At 47.8% G+C, this 12854-nt stretch overlaps 1 protein-coding gene across 12 annotated transcripts in view; it reads left to right on the top strand.

Annotated features, from left to right (window-relative positions):
- Positions 1–12854, top strand: part of SYCP1 (synaptonemal complex protein 1) — a 6803167-nt gene that overhangs the window by 4357731 nt on the left and 2432582 nt on the right. For 10 of the 12 annotated variants that reach the window (XM_078644363.1, XM_078644367.1, XM_078644362.1 and 7 more), the window contains one exon: positions 2966–3028. The exons of the other annotated variants lie outside the window; for them this stretch is intronic. In XM_078644363.1, the coding sequence (XP_078500489.1) occupies positions 2966–3028 (63 nt within the window). The remainder of the gene's footprint in view (positions 1–2965; positions 3029–12854) is intronic. 12 annotated transcript variants of the gene reach the window in all.

The raw sequence follows: 12854 nt of genomic DNA, 5'->3' as shown, positions 1-12854 counted from the left end.
TGGAAAATAAAATGCAGCAGTGTTGAAGCTACGAAAACCAATACTTGGCAACATCTGAATGCCTGTTCACATCAATAAATAAATGCAATATTTACTGGGCCTATGAGTTTGGAAGGAATTGATAAGAACTTTTGAAAGTTTTGGCTTGCCGTTGGAGATAGCTAATAGACCACATATAATCTCTTTGTGGAAGGCATTAAGGTTAGGATGCTGCCTTTATTATTTTAATGAATTGTAAGCGTTTGTTTCAGGGAGAAAAATGGAAGTACTCCTGAGACTGGGTGAACATCCCCCGCCCACCAAAAAAACAGTAACATAATGGGGAGCTGCAGCCAACGGCAAATAGGTCAAGGGAGCCCCAGGTAGATGAACTTTGGGAACCACTGCAATAAGGGGCATATGCATGGCAAACCCGTTTTGCGAATCCTTAATAGCGATTTTTTGCGAATCGCTATTACGGACCCGCAAAATGGAATGTATGTAAGAATCGCAATATTAATTGCGATTCCTTAATATTCCTTAATTTCTGATCGCAAATGGCGATTCGCAATTAAGGAATACTTTCCCATTCAATCCTATGGACTTAGAGACCCATAGGAATGAATGGGAAGACATTCGCAATTTGCGAGTACCCATTAGGTACTCGCAAATTGCGAATGCAATTTCAAGGGTGTCAAAAGGACACCCTGTTGCACCCCTAAAATATGTATGTGTCCACATGTGGCGCACACACATGCCCTTAGGGCATGTATGTGCGCCACATGGCACTTTGAAAAATGCAAAAAAGTGAATTTTTCAAAGAAATCACATATTACCACCAACTTGAAAATGGTGGTAATTTGCGATTTCTTATGCCAAAATCGCACAACTTGGGTGCTTCATGCATCACATTTAAGGAATCGCAATTTGCGATTCCTTAAATGCAATCACAAAATAGGGAATTGCTAATTTTGTGATTCCCTGTTTTGCAATGCCCTTTTGGGATGATACATCCCAAAAGGCCTTTTCCCGTTCGCAAATGGGCCGATTTTGAGAATCAACCTGTTTGCGAACTGGAACAGGGCTTGATACATATGCCCCTAAGTCCTGTTTGGGAGGTGGTCACACCACCCTCTGACAGGAAACCTATTTTTCTACCCTCCCCTGCTCGAGCTTGGCTCAGCAGCATGAGGGCAGAATCGTGTCTGTGGTTGGCAGCAGTACTAGCTTGCTATCAGATCCAGAAAGGCTGTTACCTGGAGTACGGAGGGGTACCCCAAGGGAACCCCCAGTACATGGGATCATATTTCCAACACCGGAATCAGTGTTGGGGTATGATTCCAACATTTGTGATAGCAAACATGTCCTGGTTTGGTGCAGCCACTATTTAGTTAGACATCTCATAATCACTGATGTCCACTATATTTATAAAAATGTCTGACCACACCTACAAACCCTGAAGAAGCAACTCTGCGGTTTTTAGGGGTATCCTGCTCATGCAGGGGCACCCTCACACTCATAATCAAACACCCTTTCCTCTGGACAGAAGAGCCTGCAATAGGAGTGACTTTTAGGTTTAAAGTGCAGTGACCTCAGATTTAAGGAAACTTATATCTGTTATAATATAATAATCCACATTTGTAAAGCGCACAATCACCCGCAAATATAGCACAAAGGATAATACAGCTCTTACTACAGCTAAGATGCTTTTAAAAGAGTTTTTCCCTAGATATGGTGTTTGCAAACTTTTGTGGAGTGACAACGGACCTCATTTTATTGGGCAAGTTGTTGAGCATGTATTGAAAGGGAAGAGGTGTAGCGCCATGGCTAGGCCGACTGACTCCGGAATCTGGGGATCACGGTTTGATCCCCGGCACCGGCGGCAGATTAGCTCAGCACCATGTGACTCTGGGCAATAGCTTGCTTAATCTTCCCGACGGCCCCCAGTGCCTAGAAACCCTTTCTGCTGTGACAGGTGCTAACACCAACCCACACAGGCTGCAATGGTAGGCTTGTAGTCACCCTTTAAGTGGACTCCCGTGGGTGGCACAATAAATGCTGCAGCCCATTGGAGGCCCCTGGTACCTTAGAACTAAATACTAGGGACATACAAGGGTACACCAGTATCCAATTGTGGATGTACAAAAGTACTTATGATCAATTTAGGGATAAAGCAAAGAGACTGGGGTCCTGATTAGCAGGATCCCAGTCAGACTAGTCAGAAACAGCATAGCACCATTCAAAAAGTTGTCATTTTGTGTGCTGGCTGACTGGACGTTTTGACCCCCTGCTTGGGAGAGCCAACACTCTCAGTGGTCTGGAACAATGCCTGCTCTGGAGGAAGGTGATCACACCTTCTCTAGCAGGATGAATTATCATACCAATGCCAGAGGCTTCAAAGCCTCTGCCACCTTTAATATGCGACCCCGGTGTCCTCCAGATCTGATGAACAAGTTACTTACCTTTGGTAACGCCTTATCGGGTGGAGCCTATATCTAGCCGCAGATTCCTTACCGACTCACCCATCCTCACGTATTTCCAGGGACAGGGCTGAGTCCTTTCAGGGTCCTAGTTTTCCACATCACAGTGTTCTTCATGGCTCCATGCATCTGGTGTGGAAAGTCGTAAGAAGAAACTGACATCAGCGCGCCTGGTTCCGGCTATATAGGTGCTTCGGATTCACTTCTGGCGCGGTTGACACCGACAAAGCATGCTCAGCCGATCGATGCCACCTACCGGCACGCAGGGGTACTGCTCCCAAAAAATGTTCCTGGTCCAGTCTGACGCTTGGGAAATTCAAAGTAAGGAATGTGGGACTAGATACAGTGTCTACCAGATAAGGCATTACCCAAGGTAAGTAACTTGTTTTTCAATACTAATTACAACTCCAATTATTTTTATTGTAATAACACCTTTCAAAGAGATGTTTATATTATGTTATGTATCATAGTAAAGTAAAACATGTTATGCATTATTTGTTTGTCAGAATAAGGCTTTGAAAAAGAAGCTTACGGCGGAAAGTAAAGAACAGAGTATTCTACAGGATGAGGTATACCACAACATTTATATAATATGATTCTTTTAAATATGATGAGCTTCTCTTGTTAAATAATGTGTGTGTAGGTTTATTGTATTAAATAGGAAAACGTGCAACCCATGATCAAGCCTTGTGTTATTTTAATGAAAAGATATGCTCACACATACAACGTTACGGTATTTGTTCCTGTGGTGAAGGCACCCAAGAAAACCCAACAACCCTAGACCATTCTGAAAACTGGAGACAAAGGGAACCCATTGAGTTTTGGCTGCTGTAGATCCCACATTTGTTTTATTACACCACAGTGCTCTGCAAATCTCAGCTATGGCTACACAATGTTCCTGCTCATCGCCTGATAAACATGGTCCTATCATTCTTGGCTGCGCCTATCTTCCTGGACTAGGAAGTATAACAATGCGTAGTGTGATTTGGAAGAAAAATGACAAGATTTTATTAAGATCTTGTTCTATGCCTGCTGTGCTGTCACCACACCAGCATGATAACCTCTGCAACCATAACTGAAGACAATTGGCCATGTATAAGTTCCTATTATGTTGGTGTGAAGTCACCACAGGCAGGGTGCTTCTGTTATTAGAAAAACTGTTGCAAAGGCCAAAGATATTGGCTGACAGACTGTCCACCAACCGTACAACCATGGTGTGGGGATGACGCCACATGGCGGCCACCCACAAAAGTAGAAAATCTGCCCTGGTTTGAATCTTCACACCATTAACTATGGAACAACATCTAATGGTCCAACTAGAAATTAGTCCTACCTACATTTTCTGCACGTTCAAGGAAACTGGAAATCATTCTACACCACCACAATGTCATCAAGCAAAATTCCCATCTTCAGCAACAATGAACTGGAGGTAATAGTTGTTGAGATTGCCAAGGTACACCACAGTTGTTTGGTATTGCAGTATAAAGTACTAGCCTTTAATCATTGGAGGACATTGTGGATAAGAATTGTTAATCAGTTTAATGCACTCTCCACTTTAATACACACACACACACACACAGATATGCAAGAGTTGGAATTACCTGCTTAGGCGAGTTTGTTTGCACAAGGCAAAGGTCAGACTGCACACCACAAGAAGAGTAGTAGGGCCAACTTGACCTCTCAATGTGCACTCCTGGGACGGTAGCGGCAATAATATAGGCTGAGGACAGTTTCAGCACTGAAGAGGTAGATGCTGCCATGTTTGCACTGAGTATAACATGTTGAAAAAATGCTGAAGCAATTAATAACATCCTTCATTATAATGCGTGCCTGCCCTTACATAATGTGAGACTACCTATAATATGAGATGCCTTGCACACTTCAATTCAGCACCTCCTAATACAGTTGATCTTGATAGCCAATATGAAAGATTTGACAGCAATATCAGTGGGTTATCTATTGTTAGTATATTATGCAGATTTGTACAGCGCACACAGCGCACTATCACCCGAGAGGGTATGCTGGTGCTGCGCAAGTGTGACTCTAACCAAACCTAGGAACATGAAGGACTACTCAAAAAGCAAGGTTTTCAGTTTCTTGTGGGATCCAAGAATTCATTGAAGGGTTCATTAGAAAGTATGGAGATAGAAACAGGTATGTCTGGGCAACTTTGGCTCTCATCAATCAGTGGGAATTAATGGTACTAGCCCAACGTCATGGATGGACTGACTTTCGGACCAACAGTGAGTTCCTATTACCCTGCATGACCTATTTGTGTGCTGTTAGTGCCAAACTGAATGTGCCTTCATCCAACATAAAATATAAGTGACAGAGAGGCACACTTATGCAACATCTGTCCATATACCCGGTCTCCTGGAGCCCCCCAGCCCCTGTCACTCACAAGACCAGACATACAATACACAAGCTAGCAGAGGCAGGCTGGATGGTTAGGTAAGAAAAAACCTACTTTCTAAAAGTGGTATTTTCAACCACAGAATGTAAAAACCAATTTCACTAAAAGATGTATTTTATCATTCTGAGTTCAGACATACTAAACTCGAATTTCTACCATGTTCCCTGGGTCAGTTAGGATCATAAGACGTTATAATCAAACTGCCCATTCTGGCTTATGGGGACAGGTAGGCTTGCAATAGTGAAAAACAAAATAGGCTGTAATTCACTATCAGGTCATGCCACACACATCAGGACATGACCTACCTTTTACATACAATGCACCCTGCCCTAGGGCCTACCTTAGGGGTGTCTAATATATAGAAAAGGAAAGGTTTAGGGACTGGCAAGTGAGTGCATTTGCCAAGTCGACATGGAAGTCACAGACTGCAAACAGGCTCCTCAATTGCAGGCATGAGACACAATTTACAAGTTGCTTCTGTGGGTGGCTCAACCAGTGCTGCAAGCCCACCAGCATCATTTGATTTACAGGCCCTGGGCATACATGGTGCACTGTACTAGGGTCTGACAAGTAAATCAAATAAGCCAATCATGGAGTCAGTAATCAATATATGGATTTACAATAGGGAGCACTTGCACTGTGGCACTGAATAGCAGTGGCTCAGTGCCCAAAGCATCTAACCCAGCAAAACATACCAAAAACAGAGGAGGCAATCTGTGAAAAATGAAAGGGAGACTCATGCCAACGGTACCAGGCCTAACTCGTGTCCCCTCCAGCTGAAATGTGGGGAGAAATACCTTTCCCCTTGGGAGTTCTCTTCATTAAGGTGGAAAAATCGGGACAGACCATCAGTGTTGGCGTGTTCTGTACCAGGGCGGTGTTCCACTGTGAAGTCCATCCCCTGTAGGGAAATGGACCACCTCAACAACTTTGGGTTCTCACCCCTCATCTGCATCAACCATCTGAGGGGCCTGTGGTCTGTCTGAACCTGGAATTGAGTCTCAAACAGGTATGGTCTCAACTTCTTCAGTGCCCAGACCACAGCAAATGCCTCACGCTCCTTTGCACTCCACCTCTGTTCCCGTGGAAGTTACCTCCTACTGATGAAGGCTACAGGTTGGTATATGGCCTCCTCATTGTTCTGTGAAAGAACAGCCCCCATACCATGCTCTGAAGCGTCTGTGTGGACAATGAATTATCTTGAGAAGTTGGGCGCCTGAAACACGAATGTTGTGCACATGGCAGTCTTCAGTGTCTCAAAAGCCTTCTGACAGGTGTCAGTCCAGTTAACTTTCTTAGGCTGCTTCCTGGAAGTCAGCTCAGTCAAGGGTGCAACAATGTTACCATACACCTTAACCCCTTGGACGCTCATGACGAGCTCAGCTCGTCATGGAGTTTCCATTGATTTCAATGGAAATTCAATGAAGAATCTGAAAGTGCCTTAGCATCCAAGTGGTTAACAAACTCCTGTAGTACCCTGTGAGTCCTAAAAAGGCTCTCACCTGTGTCTGGGTCTTGGGGGGTTTCCCATGCCAGTATGGTATAAATCTTGGGTTGTAGGGGCGCCACCTGGCTGCTCCCCACCTGGTGCCCCAAGTACACCACAGAACCCTGCCCGATCTGGCACTTACTCGCCTTGATTGTGAGGCCTGCCTTTCGCAGTGCCATCAGCACTTCCCAGAGGTGGTGCCGATGTTCTTCCCAACTGGAGCTGAACACCGCAATGCCATCCAGGTAGGCAGCACTGAAATCTTCCAGTACAGCCAACACCTGGTTGACCAACCTCTGAAAGGTGCTAGGGGCATTCTTCATCTCAAAGGGCATTGGTAGCGCCTATCTAGTATGGAGAATGCTAACCTCACTTTGGCCCCATCAGTTAAGGCAATCTGCCTGTTACCATACGTTAAATCAAACATGCTGAGGTACCGGGCAGCCCTCAACCGATCAATGAGCTTATCAGCTCTGGGGATGGGGTGCGCGTCAGTCCTGGTGACTGAATTTAGTCCTCGGTAGTCCACACAGACCCGGAGTTCGGGTGTGGCACCAGGTGCAGCAGCCTTTGGGACCAAGACCACTGGCTGGCCCAAGGGCTGTTAGAGGACTCAATAACCCCTAAGGCAAACATCTTGGAGACCTCCTCCTTGATGTGAGCTCTGACCCTGTCAGTCACTCTGTAAGCCTTGTGCTTCAAAGGAGGACATCCCCAGTGTCCACTTCATGGACTCACCACTCAGTGACACCAGGAACCAGGGAGAACAAATCAGAAATTGTCCAAACAATTGGCAACAATCTTGCTGATGTTTAGTGTGGCAGAGAGGCTGACACCATCCACTGACCCATCTTGCTCTGTTGCAGACAGGAGGTCAGGAAGAGGATCGGCTTCCTCCATTCCATCATCTGTCGCTAGGAGCATGCCCACTTCGGACCTTTTCTAAGTGGGGCTTCAGGCGGTTAACATGCAGGACATGCAAAGGGTTCCTAGGAGTCCACAAGTTCACCAGGTAGGTGACGTCACTCTTGCGCTCCACCACCTCAAATGGTCCGGCCCACCTGTTCTGGAGCGCAGAGAACCCTACAGGGTCCAAGACCCAAACTTTCTGAACAGGCTGAAGTTCAATCAGAGTGGCATTCTGATCATACCACTGCTTCATCTCTTCCAGGCTAGCTTCCAGATTCGCCTGAGCGAGCTGTCTGAATCGCCGAGTCTGGTTCCTGAAGGCCAGCATGGAACTGTATATATCCTGGGGGTTTCCCTGGGAGTTGCTCCCAGCCTTCCTTGACCAGACTCAAAGGTCCTCTAACCGGGTGACCATACAGCTGTTCAATAAGGCTGAACCCTAAGGACTTCTGTGGCACCTCACGTTAAGCAAAAAGAAGGCATGGCAAGAGGACGCCCCACTTATGCCTCATGGGTTCCTCAAGACCCATTATCATGCCTTTGAGGGTCCGGTTGAATCTCTCAACTAGCCCATTAGCTTGGGGGTGGTAAGGAGTGGTGAAGTTGTATGTAACACCGCACTCCTGCCACAGGGACATCATATTATTAGATATGAAGTTTGTACTACCTTCTGACACTACCTCTCTGGGGAACCCCACACGGGAGAAAATCCCCATCAGTGCATGTCCCACCACTGGGGCGTCACTGTCCTGAGAGGGATGGCTTCCGGGTACCGGGTAGCATGTGTGAGAAGTTGGCCTGGTATATGATGTTCACTTGCACCAGTCCAAACAACCCTTATGGTGATGGTTGTAAGTCAACCTTATAGACCAGCTATCCTAGTGGTAGCGGGACAGAACAGTCTTAGGCTAAAAGACTCTTGAGGGCGTGTAAATCCAGCTGTTTTACCATATGTAACCCCTTGAATATCAAATGAAAGGACACCACACAGGATATATATAAAATATATATGTATTTATTTACTAACACACTCCTCTGAACTCTTTATGAGATCAGAGTCAAAAGCACATCACAAGATACTTAGTCAGAATACGTTAAGTTGCACAAATTACAGTTAGGCCCTAGGGGCGAAGCAAACCATATATTAAGAAAGTGGTATAAGTACCACGTCACGAGAAAAGGAAAGGCCTAGGGCCTAGAGAATCGCTGGGGCTACACTATCTGAACCTTAGGTTAGGAGTAGGAGGCCCACAGGCGGCGCATGCAGTGTCTTTACACACACACGTGAGTCAATGCAAAGTCAATGGGAACTTAGAAGTTAAAAAAAGAAGGATTCAGGATACTTCCGGTCTAGCTAGGAGGAAACAACAAAAAACCTAGACACTTGGGTAGTCAATACCCTTGGGAGCACTGAAGTACTCGTGTTACCTCACCCACGGACGGCGGGTGCATAGGTGTGAAGATGTGTCGGGTTTCGTCGTTGAAGCCTATGGAGACCTGGAGAAAGATGCTGCAGGCGACCAGGAGGAAGATGTCCGGGTGGATCCAAGGGTGGATCGAGGATGAAGAGGACCTGAAAGCAGAGGGGACAGAGTCTGGGTCACTAGCCAGTGACCGGGTGGAACCAGGAAGGAACCAGACGACGTCATGGAGCAAGCAGGTGCTGTCGTGAAGCTTGTCTCTTCAGCCACGCGGACCAGGAGGCGTCGAGGACGACCAGGTGCTGGAGGCGAGCTGTCCCACGAAGGTTCTCGCAGATGGAGGGGTCGACTGCCGGATTGGAGTCAACAAGCCATGGCAAAGGCACCCCACGCAAGATTCAGAGAAGGCTTCTGGTGCAGACCAGCAAGGTCTGTGGTGCCTCACCTTTGCAGGGAGGCAAGGGCCAGCCTGGAGCAACCAGACCAGCGAGTTGGTTCAAAAGGATTGTCATCACAGAGGCTACTAGCCAACGGACCAGCAACCGGACAACGCGTCTAGCAGAACACAAGCAGAAGGGCCCCACGCAGAACTCGTGGAGTTTAGAGGGCTGATCTTCGGTGCAGGTGGAGCTCGGATTCGGGGCTTCTCATCCCCAGTGCACAGCTTCGAGGATACCTCAGGAGCTGCACAGTTAGCAAGTTGCAGGCTTTCCAAGATGTCCGGTCCCACGTGTCTCGTTGCCACCACGGATCTCAGCTATGCTGCAGTCGTGAAGAGAGGTTCAGAGAGGTCTGGAAGTCTGGGTCTTGTCAGGCTCTGTGCTCGGGTTCTGACGGGAACGTCGACAAAGCAAGCCGTTGATTTGCTGGATGGTGCCTGGTTTCCCAGGGTGGTCACTCCTTGGCCACAAGGGAGATTCTTCAGTCTTCAGCTTCAGCAGAACGTCGAAGGTCCACAGTTTCGTGTCAAGTTTCAGTTCAGGATCAAATCTAAAGTTTCAGGACTCAGCTCCTACCTTTATACAACTAAAAGGGGCTGGATTACTTTCTAGGTCCCTCCTATGGGTGGGACCAGGAAGGGGGGTGGTAACACCCCCTCTCCTTTGTCCAGTTTCGCGCCAGAGCTGGGGCTGGAGTGCCCCAGCAACCGGTTTGAACTGGGGTATGCATGAAGCACCTAGTGTGCCTCAGGCAGTGTCTCAATCTATTCAGCCCTCCCTGTCCCAATACACAAAGTCCTGTCTGGGGTGGTGCTCGCACCTCTCCAGGCAGGAAACCTATTGTCCAAACCTCCGTGACTGGAAGGACTCCCAGCAGCAGGAGGTCAGACTTGTGTCTGTGGCAGCAGCGTCCATTTTGTGACGCTGGGGCTCTGGTTAACTTTAACCGGGATAGTCAGTACTAACATTTCTTCTCCCTCTAGAAGGGTGGAATGCTACTCCCGTCGCCAGAATTGGCGAGGGGGTAGTATTCCAAAGCATATGACACCTTACACGACATGTTTTCATAAAGCCAAACCAGAGTTAGCATTTAACCGCGAGGTTCATAATGCACTTAAGAGTATATGGTATGGCAATATCATAGAACAGCTATAAGGACATGGTTCCGAAAGCTGCAGACAGGCTCAGCTCATGCTAGAGCACCATCTCACACATAACCAAACACTCTGCCTCCAGGATTGTTAAGGCCTGCCATAGGAGTGACTCATAGGTTACTGTGTGTCTATATATAAGGGTAGATATAGGAATACTATACCTAAGCAAGGGGTGATTACACGACCGTGCCCCAGCTGAGTGATCAGCCAGTTGTGTCAGTTTGAGTGGCCAGTCAGGGGTGGCATAATACATGCTGCAGCCCCTGGTAGGCCTTGGTTACACCTATGCCCTGGGCACCTAGGGTGCACTTGTACAGGTGCTGATAAGGTGAACCAATTCCCAATTGTGGTTGTACCTAGAGTACATGGTGTAAATTTAGAGAGAGTGGGCTGTGGGTCTGATTAGCAGGCCCACAGCCACATCTAAGTCGAAAACCAGTAAATCAAAGCAAAAAGTGAGGGTGACCATAGGAAGCAGACCCTACTCTCCTACAGCATGGTCCACCAAGACCAGGATAAACCTGTTTCCCATGGCTGTCGTGGGGTCTAGTGGCGCGCAATGTCAATGCCCACCCATTCAAAGGGGGTACTGACTACAGGGAAATGTTGGAGAGGAGCCTTGTGCTTCCTTCCTCTTTTACCACTTGCCTGGAAAGTTTGACAAGTCCTACAATGGGTATCTTAACTCTTCCGCATGTGGGGCGAATACAAATTGGTGACAGGCCTTTCAAAGGTCTTGTCCTGCCCCAGATGTCCAGCTAAAAGTACATCATGAGCCAAACCCAGTATGAAGGCTCTGAAGTGCTGGAGTACCACCAGCACACGGGCTGACCCAGGCTCAGCAACCTTAGGCTCGCTATACACGAGGTTGTTCTCCCAGTAGATCCAATGTGATCCAGACTGATCACCTGCTGCCTGGTTTGTGGCCTGTTGCCACAAACCCACAAGAGAAGGGCACTTCTTCTGTTCTGCACAACATTCCTCCTGGAGGGTCCTCCTTCTTGCTGTCAATGGGTCAGCTCAGGCAGGTCCCCCAGGTCAGTCACTTGTTCCCTTCTAGGTTCCAGGGCATCCCCCTCAAGGTCTGCCTCCTCCTGGACTGTTGGAACTATGGGGGCTGGTTTCCGTGCCCCCTACCTCTTCTCTTTAAGGCAGGGGTCTGGGCCATATTTTCAGGCTCCAGAACCTCTTGAACACCCCTACTGCCATAGACTGAGTGGTCACACATGCCCACTCAGGCTGACCCAACATCTCCAAATGAGACCTTCTCTCCACCTTAGCCCAAGGGAAGGTCTCTAAATCATTGCCCAACAGACAAACTGGCATGGCTGACCTCACAGCTACTTGAAGAGTACCTGAGACCACCCCCCCACTCAAAGGTAACTTGAGCCAACTCACACTGACTCTGCGAGTTGTTCACGGCAACTACAGGGAAGAATGCAGGGGGAAAACCTGATCTTTGGACACCAACCGGCAACTGACAGCGGTCACACTAGCCCCGGTGTCTCTTAGAGCTTCCAGCCTATAGCCATTGATGGTCACCCACTGCCTGTGCTTCTTGGTGTTATCAGGCAGATGGGTCTTCGGGGCCATCTCAAAGTCTCCTAAAGAGACAAGAGACATTTCTGTGGGAACCCATCCACCTTGGATACCCATCTCCCCCCAGCCCCCAGGGCTACACCAGACATCTGACGGGGTTGTGTACAAGGTGGTGCTTTGGAATCCCTCATGGGACACTGTGCATCATAACCACAGTGGCCCACATGACCACACGTAAAGCACTTTGAGGGGCCCCTGTCAACAGGTTTACCTATCGGGCCTCTTGCTTTTTCTCAGTGGGAGGCTGAGAACCCTTCCTTTGATTCCCTTGGGAATTACTTTGGGGCCCTCTCTGGAACTCCCTCTGTTTACCCATGTCCCCCCAACTCTTCTGCTGGGGACCCTGCCCACCTTTGGCGAAGTCTCCCATGTGACCCTTGTGGACCGGGGTGCTAACCCAGCAATCCGCCTCCTCAGCAAGCTTCCTAGGGTTAGTTAACTTGCTATCAATATGGTGCTGGTGTAGCTCTGGAAAACAATTAGCAGACAAGTGCTCCCATGCAAACAAATCATAGAGTGCTTCAAAAGTATCCACTTTGCTACCCTTCACCCAACCATGCATAGCTCTGCAAAAGAAAGACTAATATTCCACCCAGGTAGTTGCCCCCAGCTTCTTACAATTCCTGGACCTCTGTCTATAAAGTTTTGGGGTCAACCCATACCTTGTCATCAGGGCTTCTTTCATGTGGGCATAAGACATCCTATTCTCACTGGGTAGGTCTAACAATGTATCCCTCCCATCACTCACAACCCAGCTCCCCACTCCTTCTCAGGGACCAGGTGGGCCAACATTGCTATCTCATAGACTGCAAACCACTGCCCAATATCTTCCTGTCTATGGAATTCTTTGATGACATCCTTGGGGATATAGACTTCATCTTCTACAGGCACAGATGCTGCCACCAGAGGGATTGATTCTAAGCGTTTTGCTTTGAGCTCTATCTCCCTCAAAATTCTCTCATGTTCCAAT

The sequence above is a fragment of the Lissotriton helveticus genome, chromosome 5_1, assembly GCF_964261635.1.
Source record: "Lissotriton helveticus chromosome 5_1, aLisHel1.1, whole genome shotgun sequence".
Classification (NCBI taxonomy): domain Eukaryota; kingdom Metazoa; phylum Chordata; class Amphibia; order Caudata; family Salamandridae; genus Lissotriton; species Lissotriton helveticus.
Note: the sequence above shows the minus strand (reverse complement) of the source record. Positions and strands in the feature narration are given on the sequence as shown.